Genomic DNA, 21,740 nt, shown 5'->3' on the forward strand with positions numbered 1-21,740 from the left:
GGCCTTTTGGATGAATGCAAGGGCTCCAATATCAAGACAGTTTATATTACAGACATTTAAAGTTCTAAGTGACGAAAAACTGGAGAATAAAAATGAAAGAAAAGATATTGTATATGATTAATGGGAGCAAGAAAACCATAAAACATGAGGAAGTTGAGATAAAGATCAGAAAGAAAACTACTAGTAGAGAGTGAGAGTAAAAAAGCAATGAAAAAAACAGTGGTCAACAGGAAAAGAAAACTTCATCTGCATTTATTAAGTACAAATGTTGAAATGCACTGTTCAAGTCATTAAAATTCAACTTTTTTAGACCACTTATTTTCTGCCCCATCACACGAAAATGGGTCTGCTAAGATTTTCATCAGAGGAAGGCAACAGACACAGCTTTAGAATCTGGCATAAGTCTTTCTTCTCAAATTAAACCCACACCAAAAGGGTCACTTCGGTGTCACAAGACCAACCTCAGCAGTCTGCAGTCCCTGAAACAAACCTTAGTGACTTCCAAGGGGAACCACAGAGCCACGGCAGCCAGGACACAGACTGGTTCTCACTTGTTTAGTTTCTCTTCCATCATTTTACTCTACCTCAGCTGTTAGGTATGGGCACATAATTTGAGTCAGCAAGGATGACAGAACTCTATTCCCTAAAGCCTTTTCTTGGTTTTAGGGTTTGTTACATACTGTAATAGCAGCATTGCAGCTGTTGGACTCAAACAAATACGGCTTCTGAAGTAAGAGAATGCCTTTCCCTTGAGAGTAGCAAGCAAATGCTTTGCAGAAAGTGAGTATCATTATTAATTTACAATTATTTCATAACTTGTCTCTGATATGCCAGCCTGCTTAAAGGCCTCCTTTCTTTTCATCCCAATGAATGCGATGCTAGATATTAAGTATGGTTATGACATATGAAACTATAGACACATTGAAATCAGTGGGCTTGATAATCTCCAGAGATCCCTTCCAACACCTACAATTCTGTGATATGAGAAACAACATTTTACAGACTCATTTTAAAGCTGTAGAACTCTGAATTACATTTTATAATATTAAAACGATGCAGAAAGTTAATGTTTATGTAGTTTTAAATTGCATATTTGTGTCATAAAACATGCTGGATGCAAACAGATTTCCATTTCCTGCAAAGATCTACACATGGGAGCACATCTCTTCCTCAGAGCACTCCTACAGCTACCAAAAAAGGACACCAAGGAGAATGTTAGTCCTGGTAGATTATTCATCCCTGCAAACTATACCTAAATGCAGCCAACAGAAAAATGTGAGCAACCTTGTGGAGCCCAGCTGGTGGCATCAGGTAATTCCTCTGCAATCAGTGCAACTGCACCTCAGAGCCCCATCTGGGTGCAAATCGCGATTTTCCTCTTTAATTCCAGATTCACCTTTTAACTGCACAAACTTAGCAGTCGCCAATTTTTCCTCCACATACACTGCAAGCAAAAAGGCATCGTGGAATGTTTATCTCTTATCTGGATATTGTCATTTTACTGTCTCAAACTTCTTAAAACAAGCTTTTCGCTGGGGAGGAAATCAGTCAGCATCAGACCTAGTGGGGAAACCCTGCACTTGCTCAATGTCTGTGGCTCTTACACAGTTCCAGATGTTCAGAACATTAATAATGCACTAACTCAAAACCTCTTTTTGAAACTTTAGAACGTGCAAATTGCATTAAAACCTCTTTGCCCTCATTAATGGTATTGTTACAACCCCAGTACTCTGGAAAATGTTTTTTGGCATTTGTTTAACTTTGTGATATTGCCATTTACTCATTTTAACAGCCAGTGCTCAAATCTTAATGCTTTTAATAGGCCTGGCCAAACAGACTACCATCTTTTGTGAATGTATTGAAGTAATTCATTAAATAAATAGAAGTTGTCAGAAAGCAGCATTTTTTCTTATTGATGAGAGCAAAAATGGGTTTCATATAATTTGTTTACAAAACTGCATTTCAGGAAGGTTTTAGAAATGAGCAGATTCTGCTCTTTTTTCACCGTTAGGCCCAATTCATTTTCTGCCACTATGACAAAACTCTGAAGATTATTTTTTTCCTACCAACTTCAAACAAATCTCAGTAAAGTAAAAAAAAAAAAAAAAACCCCAACAGAAAACCAAGTCTTGAACTAAGAAGAGACAGACATTCAGAATTAATGCTGAAACTGGATCCTCCTCCAGCCTGTCATATATGGAGGTGGCACATTTATGTCCAGGCCAGGAGACAGAATATCCCAGGATTTGGGCTCATATCCAATGCAGACACACTGCTGTGCAATGGCAGGAAAGTCAACAGTCAGAGGTTAAACCGAGGTCCAAACTACCTACCTAAAGGGAATCCAAAGAGCCTGCCTGCTGAAAACAGCCTGAGTTGGACCAATTGCTGTGCTCTGCTCAGAGAGTTGAGTGATGTTGATGAGGTGTGCTTACCTAAAGTCAAGTAGCACTGCCAAGACCAGTACACCAAAAGAATGGGAAAAAACACTTGTCTGTAATGGCACCTCTACTTTGGCTGATACCTTCGATGTGAAGAGGCTCTTCAAGCAGGTTAGCTGGCTGCCTGCTCTGTCTGTCCTTACTGAAAACAAGGTGACCAGTCAAGACACTCAAGAAAATGGAGTAAGATTGATAGAACTTCCATCAGGATCCATGGAAACTCCAAAATGAAATTCAGCATTTATTTCTGCCAGTGAAAAAGTGACTCTCATAGTTTAAAACTCAGCAAGGGTGGAATTCTTCCACATAGCAGCATAGCTGCAAACCCCAATCCACTGCCACCTGCATTTTAAAACACACTGCAACACAAATGGTGTAAGAAAAATCTCTGCTACAGACATTTGAATATAAATAAATCATAGAGAGTACAGCAAGTAATATTTAAACTGTAGATTTAGGCCATTTGGCCACTTCTTAGAGGTTCTCAAAAGAAACAGTAACGTTAATATTTCTATATTCTTAGGCTTGTATTCCTGGAATTTCCTTATTTTCCCAGCTATCCCCCCCCCAAATCCATTTGAGGCAGCATAACAGAAACACACAGCAACCCTACGCAAATATCAATTAAAATTGGTATTTGACTTCAAAAGTTAAAGTTTTGTAAAGGAAAGGAGATACAGAAAAAATATGATCAATCTGAATCAGTGGTGGGCACTACCTACCTCTTAAAGGTGCAGAGAGAAAGTAGGAAAAAAAAAATCTGATTCCCAAGCAAATATCTTAAGAACCAAATCATCCAAAGCCTTTTGGCCACCTATTTTAAAGATTTTACTTCTAAGTTATGAGTCAATAATTAGCAGATACAAATTAACAAACATCTTAAAAAAAAAAAAAAAAAAAAAAAAAAAACAACAGAAAAAAAACATTAACATTATTGTCCAGAGCTTATTTTGTAAAAGAGCTACTAAAGAAAGGTCAGTTAATTCATCATGATGGATTATCACTAAAATTTATAAGCATTAGCATTTTTCTCCTCGCTGGATACCTTGACTTTGATATGACACATATTGAATGAATCATCTAAGATGCAGGCACCAGGCAAGATATATCTTAATGCAGACAGGTCGGCGACATGAACCTTAATGGTCCTTATCTTAATCTTGTTTAAAAGCATCTTAGATTTCTGAGTAATCTTTTCACCTTCTGATATTCTCTTTTATAGAGTGTTTTTCCTGGAGTTGCTACTGATTTTCACATAAATGCATTTTTGTTGCACGGTATCAACGGTGGGTTTTTTAGTAGCCCTGAAAAGCATCTTGGTTTGCAGTTTAATAAGTTCAGCTTATATTTAAAAAGAAAAGGTCAACATGCTGGAACTTTGTTAATTACTGAAAAATAATGTTACTAGAGACTACTCTGTATATTAAATACATCATCACAGCTCTTTATAACAGAAGATTACAAAATGTGCACTGTTTTCTGCTTGTGCATGCATTTTTGTCTGTCGTATTATTGATCTCAGGTATTTGCTGTACATATACAATCAAATGCTTAATTAAAGTGAAGGCAAGTTTCTCTGCTACCGTTTTTGGAGTTTTTTACTTAAATGCTAGCTCCTATAGCACCATACCCTGGTGACATTCCCACTGTTCCATAAGAAGCATCTTGTTTTCTCACGATTAGGTTAAAGTTGCGACATTTAGACAAGTGTTTGCCTTCCATTTATTTGCACACTGAAGCTTTCAAGTACCTGGCATCTGCACTTGTTGAGTAGGCTTCTATTCAGCACTCGAATAGTCCGAAACAAATCACTACATCTCTGCTCAAGTTTCACAGGCTCTGACATGAATACGTGGCTCATCACTTTCACCTGGAATTGGTGCATTACTATTTACAATGCTACCTGAAATCCCCAGGCAAAATACAGAGAAATAAACTTATAAAAGCCCCTTACACTTCAAGAGCTGAAAGAAGATTAAATGGTTCGATTTGTTCTACCTTTGCCATAAATTTATTCTATTTCTGATGTTGAATAATGACATTGCCCTGTGTCAGAGGACAAGCAATGACAGAACAGCACCTGGCTCCTGGCTCCATGCTCCCAGCACAGTCCATCACGACACACCATGCCACACAGACCGGCTTCTCTACCTCTGCTTCCTGTGGGCAGTGGTACACCTCCATCCCCTCTGTTCCCAGTGATAAAGGCTAGAAAGCACACCATTCTCACAACAGAACAGAAAGCGCACTCATATTTTATTAAAGCCTAAGATGCAATTTCTGCCTCTTTTTTTCTTGTCCTTTTATTTTTAAAGGAGTAGAAACTGAAATTTTGGAAGTAACCTAATTTTTGAAGATATCAGACCAACTCATTAATTTAGTGAGGAACATGACCAGGTACATTAATCCTATCTCTACAGCCTTGAAAAATTTCTTGAAAAGGTGCAATCTCCCCATGAAAATATCTGATAAGCAGTTTTGAAATGCAAATCTGCAGGTAAACCATATTCTGTATGACGACGAAAGAAAAATATCTTCTTTTCCCTGTACTAATATACTTACGCTTACATTATTCTGTATTTTCAACAAATTAATCTCTTAGTTTTAAAGGCAACCCAATCCAGAATAAAAGCAGCAGCAGAATGAAAAAGGGCATCCATAGAAAAATATTGGCAATGTGATTTTAAAATATCATCCTTCAATTGTCTGCAATTTATATTTATCAATACTTTTGCTGGGTTCATGGAAGTATTCCCACAAAGAAAAAACACTCAACGTGTTTAGCTGGGTGACCTTTAGCAAAGCATAAGGGCAGTGAGAGGGGGAAGGGTACCAGAGCTGTCCAGCAATCTCTTTCCCTCTTTACTAAATGTCATTACAAAGTCTTTCCATACCTTCAATTCAGATTACTATTCTCATAAAAACTTCCCAAAGCATTTGCCAGGTCTGTATGCAACAAGATCAACTATCACATGCTGCTTAACATTAAACGCTAATTAGAACAGCGATGACGGTGGAAACTGAAATATGCCCACAAACTCCTTAAGAAAATGAACCGAGTACAAAATTTGTTCTCAGATTGTTGCCTTTGTGTATCAGCAGAGTTTTGCGAGCTAAGCTGAACAAATTTATAGTCAGCAATCCACTTTTTTCACTGACTGCACATTACCTGGTCTAATGTGGTCACCTAATGGCTGCAGCCAGTAACTGCACTGATGACTGGAATCCTTTAAAGACGCTCAGAAATAAAAACGAAGAAAAATCCTTGCTTTGCTAACCCTTGTTGGTTTTATCATTTGTCATTCAGTTAAATGATCAAGCTAACATGAAAGCTTGGAAAAAAAAAATAATAGACAAGTCTTCTTTCACTTTAAAAAATATTCTCTTGCAAGGAACCCTGGAGATGAGCAAAAGGGTCTGAAACCTTTGTTTTTCCATGAGACTGCAGAGCTTTTTTTTTTGTTGTATAGCAGGGGCTTTCATGGTTTTATTGTGGTTGGTTGTTGAGTTTGGATTTGTTTACTTAAACATTGCTAAGATTTTTTAGAATTTAAAATGGAAAAAAAAAAAGTCAAATTCTTGCAAATATTACCTGAAAAGTCGGCAAGAATAACAGCTTAATATTGCAGGTTAATACTCCTGTTCCCTAGAGCTGACCAAAAATAACCAGAACTAATGGAGAAGAAAGCAGAACTTCTGTGAGGTACAAATTAACCATAATTAGATATCTGTTGTTAGTGAAATCTGATATCACATAGTCCGAAATTGAGAGATCTGATTCTTTTCAGCTGATGCCAGAGAGCAATTCCCATCAGACTCAGGAAAAAATATACCACAATCTTCAGCACAATGAAAGCAAACAAGAAAGAAGGAAAGCAATGAACTGGATGAACACCGCATTCAAATAGTACACAAAGAGTATGCAGAGTTGTTCTTTTTACTTCATAGGTTCGAAGCACTCAAAAAACAAAGAAAAAAATCGTACTCCTTTCATCATTACTGAGATGCAGACATTGTTGAAAACAAACACAAGCCTGCTGTTTCAAAAAACAAATCAGCATAGCAGCCAACACGAGCCTGAAGAAGTTGCAGTGCAATATAATTATGTTACTGCAATATATTTATTCTATGTGCATCCACATGTTGATGTGTAGAACGAAAAAATTCACAGTATGTTTTTCAAGGACAGCAGCTGTTTTTTAAAGGAAAAAATATGAAGAGAGATTTCCTTACCTTATAGGATGGCAAAAAACACAGAATTCCTTGGCCAACTCTTTGACACACTGAAAGTAGAAGTGCTCCCACCTCATCTTGGAACTCAAAGGTCTCTGTATGCTGGAACGTGGCACACAGCTTCCGACCATTCGGCCCTGCTCCAATGGTGCCAACCCAAACCTTGTGTATTTCACAATTAAAAAATTAATACTAAAGTAAGTAACACAAAACGTGCTAAATTCCATTACGCTAAACAATGAAACTTTAAAGACGAATTAAAATATTGAGATCTCTCTCTAGGCAAATGACTCCTGGCACTTACATACTTCAGAAGAGCACAGTAACTGAGATGAAACTGAATTACCAAATGGCACAGCATTACATCTTCAAAAGGAGGGGGCACAATTAAAAGTTTACTTTACAATTGCATAATTCCACGTACCAGCCTGGTCTGCACATTTTTTTCACAGAACTCACAGAACGCATCTGCCAGTATTTTTATTTGCAAGCTACCTTTATTTCACAACGGCCAGCATTATACCTGAAAGGAGGAAACAACTCTGCAGGAGCTTACCTGTGAGTTCCGGACAACATGACTGGCCTCCAGCTGAATGGAAAACTTCACGCCAAGTTCAGAAGAAAATGAATCCATTGGAGAGAGCGTACCAGAGGTCAGAACAATTGTTCTGACATCATTTAGGTCTGAAAAAGCCTAAGGAGAGAGAAATGAAGGAATTCAGAAAACAGATGCAATCAGCTACATCTATTTGCTATCATTCAAAATTAGTTCCTTCACACCCAGCTTACCACAGCAGGATTCAAGCACCAAAAATTAAGCATGTGAACTGCAGTTTTATGTCGCAAATTCTTTCTATGTTTGGTCTTTGCAAGGAAAGCACTTGTATCTGAAACATCAGGTTGGTTTTCATTTGTCCAAGCGTAAGTTTGTTGCAAAGCAACTCTGTAATCATCTGCAAACCTACCAAGAGGCACAGAAATATTAAAACTACAGTTAAGCAAATTGTAACATTAAGTCCATAAAAAGTAAAGACAATATGTTGCCACAAGCCTTTACAATTTAAGTATAAATAATTTTATATGCTGCAGTATCTGAAAACAGAAAAGCTGTTTGTGCAGGCTGTGAAGGCTTCTTCACTACAAGAAGGTAACTCTGCAAGAAATGTGAAGTTTCAATAGTTGTCAGTTCTCCTTTTGGATAAATAATGAAGCCTTGCAGTAATTAATATTTTTAAACAAAAGATTTAAAGCAGAAAGCATTACTAGCTGCTGGAATTTAGTAGGCAGAAGTCAAACAATAAGTGCTACATAGAAAAACAAAACCCATGCACGTTCAACTTGGCAATGCATCAAGAAAATTCATTTCTAACCTTCAAATAAATTTCTTCAACACTTGAATTCATTCCTGAGTGAAACCAATATAATTTGGTAGTATTTAAATTAGTTCTTAATGAACTCTTCCCACATAAGTAAATTTCCCAAAGCTTTTTGAAATGTTGGTTTCTCCTCAGAGTCCAGACACTATAACAAAAGTGTCACACAAATGAAACAGACTGGCAACGCAGCTGAATTGACCACCACCACTCAGCTCAGGCTGTGTGTTTACACTGACCTGCTGTTATCTTTAAAAAGATACAGAAGAACCATGAATAACCCTTTCAGCACAATCTGAGTGGCAGAGCTCACGATAGGTATCTCAACAAGCTCCTCTTTACCAAACATTGATATTTTTTCTTCTTTTTCCAAGACAGCAGAAAGGTGTTTCTATGAGAGGCAAACAAATTCCACGTTAACATCCTGATTTATCTTCCCAAAAGCAAAATTAGTACAGATGCAAGACAACCTGCTTTAAAAGTTCACCTACGACACCTATAAAGTCTGACTGAAGATAGAACTGGAAAGGAAAACTAACAGAGCTTTTGGCTTACACAAAAAAGAAAGGACAGGGTTGAAAATACTTTAAGTACATTTCAACAGTCAATAAAAAATGCAGACAGATAGAACAGACAAAGCTATTGGTGACTAACTGGCTCAATTTAAGATAATTGTACATGATCAATTTTAACCTTTAAAACATGGATTTTCTGCAAGTTGCAGCAGCTCAGATGGATTACTCCTGGTTTTCATCACGTATAATTTTTAGACAGCTTTTCAAAATTGTAGTGAAGTAACAGATGTGTTAACATTTAGTTTACGGGTATTTTAAGATGTTTAACAACTCTGGTACTCATTTATACAGCTTACAACATTACCTGTAAAATGGGAAAACTAATATTGGTTATTCCCATTTCGTGAAAATGGTTGAGCATTTCTTTTCCACTCCAAACCTTACAGGAGGTTTCATACCCTGTTTCTACCAGCTGACTAGAGCTTGCCCGTAGCCAGCTATAAAAGAAAGAAATCAGAATCAATTTTAACGCAAACTTTGAAATACATTCCAAGTACCAGAAAAACTGAACCTTGAATTGCACCACTCTTCCATAACCGTGATAAATACTTGACCACATTTTCCTTTCTGCCAGCTGATCTCTCTTGAAATGAGTTGCTCTTGATGCAGCTCAATGACAAGAGAGGAAAACTTCTCCCTATGCATTCATATTTTATTGTTATGTATTATTTTTACAGTAAGGAAAAGAGATTAAAATAAAATCTGTTCTTATGATATAAGATGTCAGGCTCATTTAGGAAAGATTTCTACCGTACTTTTAAAGCCACTCGTGACTCTAACTGATAAAAGTTGGATTGTCATCCTCTCAATTGCAAACCTCTCTAAAAGAAACAAATCTTCAGACATGAAATGACTCCTTTTAGTACCAACACAGATACCTGTAACTCTGCTACAACTTGAAAATTAAGCAGAATTATAACCACAGTGACAATGCAATACATGATAGGGCTTTCTAAAACCAGGACCTAAGCAAGCACATCATCTCATTTGTGGCAGTGCTAAGATTTCCACTACCTAAATACATCTTTCATCATCTCTGCACTGTTACAAAGGCTCTCCCCCTCTGTCTAGAAAAGCAGGCAGGCTCCTTCTTTCTCAGGAAATGCCGAAGCTGTCTGTCTCATCAACCAGCAGGAGGCATCAGAAAGACAGCTGTCATTTCTACAACAGTTCAAAATATGTATCTGTAAAATCAGTTAATCATTATCAAATAAAGCAACAAGGCTTAGTAACTGTTTCAGCTCCAGATTTCCTGTCCTGTCACTGCAAATCATCTGCTCAACAGAACAATTAGAAAACCTTCCTTTTTGCCAGGTTACACACAAAAAAATAATCTCCATAAATACTACCAGAACAATCACTCCTTTGGCCATAATTTGCTTTATCTTGTTGAGGAATGATGATCACTAATACAGGCATAAGTTCAACAGTGTACTACTCAGCCCTAATTCCTCAAATGCAACATCAAAAAGACCTGGAACTAAAATTAGGAAGATGCAGACAGAAATGAATGCGTGACAGCATGCATGAAATGAATGGTTAAAACATTTCAGGAAATGTAAAACCTCTGTTTCCCTGTTCTAAGCCTTAAATACCATCACATACTTTAAAGATGGTTTTGCTATAAATGCAAATGCAAACACTTTCCTAATCTAATACAAAAGGGCAAATTCTAGAAAAGAACAGCCATCCTATTAAATCTAACCGTAAAGCATTTACCTGAAACACCTGTTCATTATTTTAAATAAGGATTTATTTCCAGAGAAAAATCATAAGCATAAATAAAATCAGCTTCATTCTCACATATCCATAGAATTGAAGTGGAAACATCAGCATCTGCAATATTTTGAGGAAAGGATTCAGCACGTGTCACAAGCTGCCTTCAGCTCAAGCATGTTTACCCCTTCCCTTCCTACCAGAAAATCCTGTTGTTGACACCAAACGACCAATTGAACGAGTGACTGATTGGTCCTCCACTGACCAAGCAATTTGCCCTTTTAAACCTGCATCTCATCAGAAGAGCTTGCTAGCAAACCTCCATTGCTGTATCTCCAAATTCCTCAGAAAGGTCATTTTGGCACCTCAGTGGCACAAAGCCCATTGCTTAAGTGCTGCCTGGAACGAGGGCCCAGGACCTTTCCAAGTGAAATCAGATTTTTCTAATTACCCATGCATTTGGCAAAGCCACTTCACTTTATGCAACAGCACATTACCAATTACTGGCCATTTACACCCAGTCCTCTGCTTTCCAACCGCTTTCCTTATTGTTGGCAGTTGCCAAGACAATCAACCTTCATTTTTCTGATAAGGTTAAAAGGCTTGGGGCAATCAAATCTCCAACCATGCTATTCCCATCTTGTACTAAAATACAGCATTTGAAATAGCTAAAGTAGGAGAACTAGCTTCTGCAGAAGAGAAAACCAGAAGCCGTTTCTCCGACACAAGCATCAACTCTCAGGACAGAGCATAGGAAAACGATGAACTACTTGCTGTAGTGCTGCACAGTGTATTCCACCAGCCACTGACACAACAAAACAATGATTTGACATGCACTGCTTCAGAGCTCAGATCACTTCAAGGCCATGGCGTTTAGCTTTCTCACGTTCCCACTCCACACAAAACACCCTTGTGCCCTCGTTTTCTCCCCTTCTTCCCAAGCTTCTGTCCCTACTGTACTGGTTTCTATTCCACTTCCTCTGAAGATTTCCAGCTTCTGTTGAGGCCCCCTCTTCCAATCCTCTCTGTGCTTTCTGGATTTTACATGCTTTTTTCCTCTTACTACCTTTTCCTTTACATGAACAGCAATAAAAACAAAGCAGGGGAGAGGAGAACATTTTCTACTTTCTCAGCTTCATTCTGCCTTACTTATCAACTCTAGCTCCCAAAACTACACTCTCAGTTACTCATATTTCTCTGTTCACTGAACTCCACGACACTTGTGTTTCAACAAGGCAGGTGCGCAGAGATTCAGCACATCCTTGGTTTCAAATTCAGTACAAAAGCAAATCATTAAAATCATATTCTGCTGACATAATGTAGGGAGAAAATGATCAGGAACAGTGCGTGGACAACTTGTGCCTGAGAATGATCAGAAAAAAGGACAGGGTGAGCTTGTGCAAAGTGTTTGCTGACGGAATCCTCTAAAAACTTAACAGGTCTCTACTGCAAATCTGTACATGCTGCAGGTTTTCAGAGCTCTGCACTCAAATCTGAGCCAAGTTTTGTAGGGAGAACAAAGGGCATGAGTGATAAATTCACTTTCAAATATGAAGAATCTGCAACCAAATCAAGAAGGGACTGAGATTCCTACTATTGCAGATTATGAACATTTTAAGTAAAGACAAAAGGAGTCTGAATGCTCTTATCTAAATACCAATTGACATAAAGCAATTAAAAAGAATTGTCTTACTTTGTCAAAGAGTAGCACACAGCCCGTAGGTGCTCATGATCCTTCTGTCTGATGTTGTTATTGACCATGAAATCTAGCTCTTCTCGAGCAGCATTCAGCTGACTTTCTGTAACACTGTAGCTCACTGCCTCCCGAGCACTGTCCTCAATATTATGGGCTTCATCCAAAATGACTACCTGGCCTTTCAGGTTAATTTCCATCTTAAAAAAAAAAAAAAAAAAAAGGTATCTGGTAAAACAGAGTAAAACGTAATAATGAGAAATAGCAACTAATAGGATTCTGTTCAAAAATGGTCTCCATGAGCCCAACAAGTGACTGATTAGCTAAGCTATATGAACAAAGGAAACATTGCTTGAAATACAGAAACATCCATTCAAAAATAAATCAATAAATAATTTAACCCAGGAGTTACTTGTAGATTATATCTGGATACAAATAGGATTTCAGTGACCACTGAACATTACAGTTTTGTTTTTTTAACTTCACTTATTGCAGTGACTATTACAAATATACTTACACTCTCCCTTATCTGTGGATCTAGGAGGTAGTTATAAGGACAAAATACAATATCTGCCCCCACCATGAGTTCTCTGGCTGCAAAGTATGGGCAGGCACGAAGTTTCTTTCCCAGGCTCACTAGATCCTCAATGTCCCAAGCCTGGTATGTGTTATGTGCAGAGTGCAGGGCATAGTGTTCAGTGAGTTTATGAACACCATGATAGTAAAGACAGGACTTGCCCTAAAAGCAAATGAGCACAGAACATTTCAGGTTACAAAAACAACAAAAAACAAGCAAGCTTAAAAGCCTCACAGTTGTTACATAATATGACTTTATTTCCTAAAAACATTTCTACCAGTTACTATTCTTTAGTAGGGGCAATAATGAAAAGCACATCTTGAAGAGATTAACGTGGCCAGATCTGTAGTTCATTCAATAAACAAAGGGCACTTTGCATTTATGTATACAAGAAATTAAATGCTTGCAAAAATAAAGATAGCTACTTTATTCTACACGTTGCAGACAACATTTTCAAAGCCACTTAGAGGCCACAAAAATACAGTGCAGAGGTACCAGTCCTCGATGTGTAACTTCATAATTTAAAGGAAAATATTTTTAATAGGACTGTAGAAATTATAACTGTGCTTACAAATAGGATGAGCAATAGAGGTTATTTCTAGTGTGCATTTTTCAGCATAGAAAACGTTGATACATGGTGCCTGTCAACTAAAATGTAATTTTATCTTAGTTACCAGACGAATTTAACCAACACAGCATGAAGAAATAAAAACAAAACTCAACTACCTTTCACTCTACGTTTATAATCATACGCTCAAAATTACTCACATGCTTTCCTTCCAGTAATTCTACACACAGTTCATTCCTGTTGCTGCTACTACTGGACACCACCGGGTGAATACAGCTGTAATCCCGGCTGGACAGAATCGTCATAGAGACACCGGAATACGCCGTCCTCTGCAACTCCCTGCTAATCTGGGCAATTTGTTTGTGCGTGCGCGTTCCAAAAAATATTTTGGGAATGAACGTCTGATCTCCATTTGCTTTCTTCTTTGTGTTACCAGCATCTTTACGAGTTTCTTTTCCAGAGGAACAGGAACACTCTGTGCAAGGGATGGAAAGCTGTAACCCAAACCGAAAAAAGATTAGCAAAATCCCACTGCAAGATGAACAAGCCAAATATTTTTACGGTCTATTTAGAAACTGCCCCGTGGGATAGATCAAGATATCCTGTTATATCATCACACCGGCCTATCAGCGTTAAGAAATGTTAAAGAACATCACATCCTCTCATGCCTCAAAATCTTAGAATACTTTCTCCTATCACCATATTCAACTTCATCAGAACCCAATCTCAGAGAAAACTGCTGCCCCATGGAGTGCGCACACAGGTAAGACACACAAAGAACGTAAAGGAACTTCTGACATTTAAACTTGGGCAGAAGGATACTACTGTTTCAAAACAAGAAACACCCCGAAACTTAAAGGGAGAAAACTTTGGGATGTGACACCTAAATGGAACTACTGAGAGCACTTTTCCTTAAAGCATGCAAAAGGAATCCAGACAGTTTAATGAAATCTGCAGAAAAAATACCAGACTACCTCACGCAGACTCAATTAGGAACAAATTTGATGTGCTACTACGTGAAAGGCCTTCTAGTAACTATGAAAAAAGACAAAGTGAATAATTCTAAGCAGAGCCCATAAAATATTTGTTAAAAGCATTTCCTTTCTTCTTGAGAAGCACCGCCTTTCTAACGTCTGTCATAACACGAGAGAGTGGAACAACTGTCTCCAAACTGTAACAATTAGAACGAAAAGCAGCACGGAAAACAAGAAACTCATGAGTAACAGTGTCTACTTATACATCTCTCATAAAAATAATGAATTCCTCCAGTGTACCAGGATTTGTATTTGGTTTTCAGCTTGATAGTGCAAGTACCAACATGTAGCTGCCAAAATTTCTCCCTCCCTCTTTAATTGTAATCAGTAAGATTATCCATTATAAACAAATGCTAGCCATGCTGTGTGTTACACCGCAACTGCGGATCAAGCTGCCTTTTAGCCTCCACTCCGAGGCAAAGCAAGTTCACATTACCCTCAGCCCTACTCAGCCTTGTCCACCATTAAATATTACAATACATGATAGGATGCATGTAAATGTAACCCTTCTGGGGCTGTCACTCACTGGGATAAAAGGTTCACTGACGTGCCAAATAAACAGGCCCTCAAAGCAGATACAGTTACACCCGTGCTGGAATTGTTACATTCCCCTCTCAGGTTGCCAGTAACAGCAGATTTCGTTACCCTGTGCTGCCACATTAAATAGCCAGTTCCAAATATCCTGCCTTCAATATTGAATAATTACTTATTCACCGAAAGGATAAAAAGAAGAGTCATGAATGGGGCTCTTGTCAACAGCGAGGCAGGAAACAGCTGACATGTGGTGTATGTTACATACGTGGCAACGCTCAACTCTGCTTGTACTCAACACAGAGAGCTGCAAATTGCACCTTGATATTTCTACTTTGCTCTTTGAAACAGTGAACAGCACGTCAACATGCTGACAATTAATGCATAAGAAGCAGTTTGCCTACTCCATGAATGCATTTGGCTTTTCAACTCAATTCAAATTGATTTGCAGAATTCAAAGATAATAGTTATCGCTGACACTTGGTGGAGTTTAGCATTAGCAAATTTTGCTTATGAAATAAAAGCAATAGAAAAATATTACGACCAATCGAGCAGCCATTTTGTAAAAGTTGTTGTAACAATGGGAAAATGCAGCTCAGAAATATATAGAAATATATATACACACAAAGAGAAATAGACATGCGAGTGTATAAATAATTAAGAAAGTAGAAAACTATTTCACCGTGGCCACTGGCTGTGAGACCAAACCTGTCTTCAGCTGTATGAATCCGGGATAAATTTTTAGAGAGGAAAAACATATAGCCTTCTGCACTACTTCATCAGTGACATCCACTGGCAGATGCTAGAGATCAGATACCAGCTGTATGGACCTGGGGCAATCCAGCTTGTTCTCCTTCTGTCAGCAGGCAGATAAAGCTGCCTATCGCATCAGTATTTATACAGCAAAAATGCCCAAGTCAGATTAATAAAAGAACAATCAAGTCTGCCGACCTGTCCTACGTGTAAAAAGGAGCAAAACAAACACTGAGGCTGTGATCTGTGAAATGCAAAGAGATAAGAGGAGTTCTTCATATCTGCATCTACATTTCCCAGTTACAAAGCCATCTAGATGATAAAACAGTGAACGCTGCTTGTGTGAACTATCACACAAGCACAATCTAGGAAGATATCAGCAGCGACATTACAGAGCTTTTCAACTCCTCCTTTATGGGCCTCGGAAAGCACAGCACCCTGCGGCTGCTGCGGCCCCTTGATTAAGGCACACAAAGCAGCTGTTTATCCTCTGCACTAACCAGCAGGTGAACCCAGTTCAATATTTATCACAGGCTTTCACAGATCACTGCTAACCAAGCAAACGTTTTAATTAAGCTGGAACCTGCTTCAAAGAGCTCATTCAAAACGTCAATCAGCAAGTAAAGGATCAGATACGGTGTCAGGTGAGAGCGTGTAACACAAATCCACAACTTTCTTCATCCCATTGCGGTAAATTAGCCTATTCTGGAGTCCAGACCCTGATTGTAACAGGCTGCCAGTCTCCTGGAATGTGTAACAGAAGTCACTCAAACTCCATTGTGAAGGTTGTAAGCAATATGTTCGACTGCAATAGGCTAGCACATTAAGACAGATTCTTTTCACAGCTGTTTCTTGATACCCCAAGTGTTTGTTACACTACTCTCCATTTACTGTTTACTTTTCCTTTTTTTTCAAACCAGTATAAATGGGGATTCCTCAACCCAGCTGCCCCAGTTTCTCAGACCATGTGCTTTCATGGGAGAAATAAAGAGCAGCTTAAGAGTACGATTTCTCAGCCGAAGCTCCTGGAGGGCTGCCCTCCTCAGCTGGGCACGCAGCAGTGGGCACCTGGCCGTGGGTCCTGCAGGTGCACAGCAGCCCACCCTGCCTCTGCTCAGAGCAGAAGCAGAAACCTGACAAGGAGACAAGGAGCAGGTTTTGCCAAGTTCCTCTGCCATTCAGCAAGTCCCAGGCAACAGCGTTCAGGCGATGCGCACGCCTGGAATTAACAGAAACGACCTGCATAAAAACAAGGGACTTCACTGTCTGTGAACTGATGTACTGTTATGAAAAATGGCCTTATCTTGAAAATAATAAAATACTGATTCACAGCTGATTTTTTAGTAGAGATCAAGTGGCTGTTTTCAATTTTCTTCACTACCTAAAATTCCTTGAACTTGAAAAAAAAGGAAAAAAAAAATAGAAGTTTGCACTGAAGTACCAAAAGCAAATCTGACAATCAAATAAGAGAAGCCTTTTTATTTGAAAATCAACAGCACACTCTGCTGGCCTTTGTATTTCAGAGCGCCAATTGAAGTTCAGGGGCAAAAAGCACTTCATATCCTACTCAAAAATCTATGGAGCTTTCCAAAGCTCATGAAAATCACATCAAAAGACCCAGAGAATTGCTTCCACTCATGATAAGACTCAGCTCCCACTCTCTCAAAGTGATACCAAAGCTTGTGGCTCCTTTTGCCAAAGCAAAGCACACTGGAAAGCAGCTGTTGAAGTGAAAACAAACAGCAATCAAAATAAAGGCTACTCTGAGTCATACAAAGGCCTAAGTCAAAATCATTTCAGAAAACTGCCCCTGACCTAATAATCATGGCATCAGAGCTGTTTCTACGTTACTTACCGTTTTGGGAGAAGTGTTTTTTACACTTTTTTCAGAGTGAACAACCAGCTCCCCATTTTTTCTCTGATTATAAACTTCTACAGCATCAACCAGCTGCACCTCTTTTGAAAAGCAATGACGTTTTCTAACCTGTCGGGGTGAAAAAAAGGTACTGTGATGCAATCTATTGCAGAAATACTGCACTCCATGCTGCAGGCCAGCGAAAACTACATTTGCAAGGATACAGGACATAGTTCTAATAATGTATAATTTGTACTTTTTATATATATTTGTAAGAGCATCCAACTCTAAAATCTCATACTTCTTCAACTTCATATTACGTATCTCCTAATGATAAATATACTTTGTGGATATTGTGCATTTAAATAGGCAAGAAATCATTTAGAACACGGTACTCTTCATAACTTAATGCAACAATGGGCTCTTGTTACAACAAGAATGAACAAAATCCGTCCACCTAAATCACAGCCACGCCAAGGATTCACCTTTCTCTGAAACACCTTTTTCTCTGAAAAGCTGTTTTTGAGGGCTGCACCTGGATAGCCTCACTGCCAAAGAACTGTGCTCACCTGCTGCTCAGTTTCTAAAGGACGAATCCTCTTCCTGTCTACTTGAAAGTCATCGCTCTCGTTTCCACATACAGATGCCCTTTTTTTGGCAGACAATTTTGAAGCTAGGGTATTGTTTTCCTTGCATTCTGTAAAAATTAAAGGGAAATAGTGACAAAAATCATGTTCATTTGTAGAAATGCATAAAGCAAGGGCAACATTTTAAATATATCGTTTATTACAAACATGGTTAAGACACAACATAGGGGGATTTCTACATAACAACATCCATGCAGGACAGAATCACACAGCACTCTGCTACTACAATGATAAAAAAGTCCCTGACTTGAAAGCATGAGACGTGACACCAATGGCAATGCCTTTTAGTGCTAGAACTGATTTCCATCTTCTTCTCTTCAAAATTACCTGCGTCTGTTTGTTGGCCTCCAGTTTTTACAGAGCCCCCTGTTTCATGATTACTGGAACACGCAGCACCATGACTCGCTCCTGCAGCCTCCTCGCTGCTCTTGGATAGGGAATGACAAACACAGCAACACGGTGGGGAGGCTGCTGGCTCCTTTCTGTCCTCCTTTTCACATGATGATTTCAGCAGTGATTTCTCTAAGGAAGATAAAGGACACAGCTGTTTGTCTTCCAGAAAACTTTTTCAGGCTCGCAGACGAGAACTAGACTTTCAGAGCAGTTAAGATGAAAGGCTTCATGTAGGTACCAGTTATAAAAGTCACATCTCCCTACATGCTACACAGCCTGAACAAGCTGTCATCACTCATTCAAGATCTGCTGAGCAAAGAAACTGTAACAACTCACACAACTAAAAAAACCAAACCCCTCTTCCGCAATTCAACCCGCGTCACTGCAAACCACAAGTATTTTCCTTTTAAGTCCAGAAGCCATATCATTCCCATACGATAACAGACAGCTAAACCCACTTGAACGTGAAAGTTATTTTGCTCAGTGCTACTGGCAATTAGGCCATTACTCCTGTGTTTGCCTAATGCCACGCTGCCAAGGAGGCAACACATGTAACCACAGATGGAGCCCTACCAATATCAAATATTTAAGGACTGAAAAGCAACAACAGCAATTCATTCCATCACATTTTGGTAATTAAAAGCTATGCAGACAGACGTTACAAACACTTACCATACAGAGCCTGCTGCCATGATAATGCAGAACAAAGTAATGCCAAGCTTTTGCCACTTCCTGTGGGGCTCTCCAACAAGCAGTGCTGCCTGTTATTTAAGCCCTTAACGATCTTGAAGGAGAACAAGAACAAAACTAGAATTACTAAGGAAAAGAAAATTCTCAGGAAGGTGAACACTTACTGAAACACTAACATTTTGTTTCAAAGGTGTGTTGTATTAAATCATTCTCTCCTTATATATTTGCAGAATTATATAAAATCTAGATTAGAATACACATGTATTACAAGCATTTACAGCATTACAGAACTTTCTTCTTAGCATGAATGTTGACAAATCCAAAAATGCATTTTAACATTCCCCACCTGGGGCCATTATTATTGCACAGCACAAAAAACAGTAAAACAGTAAGGTCCATCATGAGTGAAACTCTCAAGATGCTGGAGAATTAAATATGTTATTGGTGAATGAAATTATTTTTCTACAGGCTGATGGGTACTGAAAGCTGGAAGCTGTTTGCTCAGTGGATGGTTGTACAAATGCTACTTACAGCATTCATCATAGCAAGCTGTGAAGGGTAAGCCTTGCAAGGGAACAAAATCTTCACTCCCCCAATAGTATATTGTGACACGTCAGAAGACATTGCTGCTTTCTCCTGTTTATTTCAGGTTTAACTGCAGTAAAAAACAGAATCAAGTCAATGTTACCAACAAGGAAAGCTCAAAACAACAAATGGCACCAAACCAAGCAGGAAGAGAGCTAAAAGATCTGGACATTGGCACACAGGAATTTATATTTTGTGCCTTCTGTTCTGGCTTACTTGTTACAATGAACAAGTTACTGCCATCTGACGAGTAACTCCAGCAATACAAATAAAACAAAAGATATGGGCACAAAAAGAAAGAAAAACACTATGAATGAAATGCATGCATTATTTTAGAGTCCATTTCTCAAACTGAGTATTTTTGAGATAACAACCCAGATCCCATGGGAAGGAAGGCAGAGGTATTTTAGGGGACTGAAATAACTACTAAAAAGAAAATGAAATAATTCTTTAAAAAAATGAAAATAAAAATCAGCTTTCCAGTCCTTCAGGCTGTTAGCTTGAACTTCAAGATGTTGATCTACAGTGACACAACTGGCCAAGCTTGCAGTGCTTGTTTCATAGCTACAAAAAGGTGAAACTGGGCACTGATGTTAAAAAGGAGATGCTTTAAACCAATACCATCTTTATATTAACAGTTAATCGAGGGTAAATGGGCTGCCACTAACTTTGCTGTTCTACTCGTGTTACCTTGCATTTCCCTCACTCTGAATGATAAAGGAAAGCCTGCTTCATAACATGCTAAAATGCTGAGAGTTTAAGATACTGGAAAATACACATATGGGAGGAAGAAACAAAAAAAACACTTATTCTTAAAAGACATAAATCTATCTTTTTTCGCATGTACAAACCAAGAGAGCAGCCTGATATATGAAATGCATCCCCAACTGAATTTTTAGGAGGAAACAGACATCAGAAAACCAGCAGCACAGGGCACGCCTCCTCACCGTCAGCTCCCGACAGCACAGAGAAGCCCCGCCAGCAGAGGATCGCTGACGGGTTTCTGCGGTCACAGCCCCTCCTCCCAAAACGCAACCGCGACAGTCGAGGGGCTTTTCTCTAAGACACTCGGGGGTCTCCCCAACGATCAGCTCGGAACTGAGTTTATGCGATCTCTGCCAACGAACAGGGGTGGGAAGGACTCCCTGAAGGACCGAGCGGGGCAGAAGGCGGCAGCAGCCGGGAGCTGCGGGTGGAACCGGGCGATTCTACTGCTGAGGGCGGGGGAAGAGCGCCGAGGGAGCGGCTGCAGCCATCCTCCCGAGCGCGTCATCCCCGCTCACGCTGCGCACCTGGGCGTTCCTTTCATCTTCTCTAAGAGGCCCCCAGAAAGCCACCCCGCGGCCTCCTCCGAGCCCGCTCCCCTCAGGGCCGCGCTCCGCCCCGCGGAAAGCGACGAGCGGCTCCGCGCGGCCGCTCACCTGTGGCGACAGCTCTGTCAGCGTCCGACCTTCCCGCCTCCCGCGCGGCCTCGGCACCACCCGCCAATCAGCTGACAGGAAAAGCGCGGAGCCACCAATCAGCAAACCGCATACTAAGCTGCGCCAGCTCCACCGTTAGAACCAATCGTGGAGGACCTTGCTGGTTTCCGTGTTGTGCTCGTTGCTACGCAACCGGGCAACGCTCTCCCTAGGCCGCGCCCCTGCTGATACCAAAAATTCACTCCAAATTAAAAGTTTGTGCAGCTCTGAACCGTTGCACATCCACTTTTTTTTTTTTTTTCCTAAAAATTATTTATTTAAATATCAATACTGCATAGAAAATCGAACATAAGAAAAAAATATATATTTACATACATTACACCGAGATGACAAAAAATATAGCCGGGTGTCACCACATGGTTACACTCAAACAATCCTGGAATGGTGGTGGGAACTCAGCATTAGCCTCCCAGTTAACATCCAGCAGAGGTGAAAGACAGCTATGCAGGACTTCCTCCAGCCACACTAAAAATCAGACTGTTATTTCTGAAATATAAGCTGATTTTAATGGAAGAAAATATTGTACTTAATGAGGGATGCTGAACGCTGTCACTTCAAATCCAGTAAAGATAGGCTGCCAAGCTTAGCAAGTCAA

General features: G+C 39.4%; 1 protein-coding gene across 8 annotated transcripts in view; it reads right to left on the reverse strand.

Annotated features, from left to right (window-relative positions):
- The window catches only part of BRIP1 (BRCA1 interacting helicase 1), a 104,091-nt gene extending 82,774 nt beyond the window's left edge, over positions 1–21,317 (reverse strand). For 7 of the 8 annotated variants that reach the window (XR_008208069.1, XR_008208067.1, XR_008208065.1 and 4 more), the window contains exons 1-14: positions 21,086–21,317; positions 19,611–19,734; positions 19,062–19,173; positions 18,324–18,518; positions 17,919–18,046; positions 17,350–17,478; positions 13,377–13,670; positions 12,549–12,770; positions 12,032–12,231; positions 8,927–9,059; positions 8,287–8,438; positions 7,464–7,635; positions 7,231–7,368; positions 6,675–6,836 (exon numbers count right to left, since the gene is read on the reverse strand). Coding sequence is in view for 2 of the 8 variants with exons in the window: in XM_052688664.1 (XP_052544624.1) it covers positions 6,675–6,836; positions 7,231–7,368; positions 7,464–7,635; positions 8,287–8,438; positions 8,927–9,059; positions 12,032–12,231; positions 12,549–12,770; positions 13,377–13,670; positions 17,350–17,478; positions 17,919–18,046; positions 18,324–18,518; positions 19,062–19,173; positions 19,611–19,703 (2,130 nt within the window). In the remaining 6 variants the exon portion in view is untranslated. Of the gene's footprint in view, positions 1–6,674; positions 6,837–7,230; positions 7,369–7,463; positions 7,636–8,286; positions 8,439–8,926; positions 9,060–12,031; positions 12,232–12,548; positions 12,771–13,376; positions 13,671–17,349; positions 17,479–17,918; positions 18,047–18,323; positions 18,519–19,061; positions 19,174–19,610; positions 19,735–20,611; positions 20,899–21,085 lie in introns of those variants that run through there. The other variant, XR_008208066.1, reaches the window with a different exon arrangement.
- Between the last annotated feature and the right edge of the window lie 423 nt (positions 21,318–21,740).

Source organism: Tympanuchus pallidicinctus, unplaced genomic scaffold (genome assembly GCF_026119805.1).
Source record: "Tympanuchus pallidicinctus isolate F22 unplaced genomic scaffold, pur_lepc_1.0 scaffold24, whole genome shotgun sequence".
Lineage (NCBI taxonomy): Eukaryota > Metazoa > Chordata > Aves > Galliformes > Phasianidae > Tympanuchus > Tympanuchus pallidicinctus.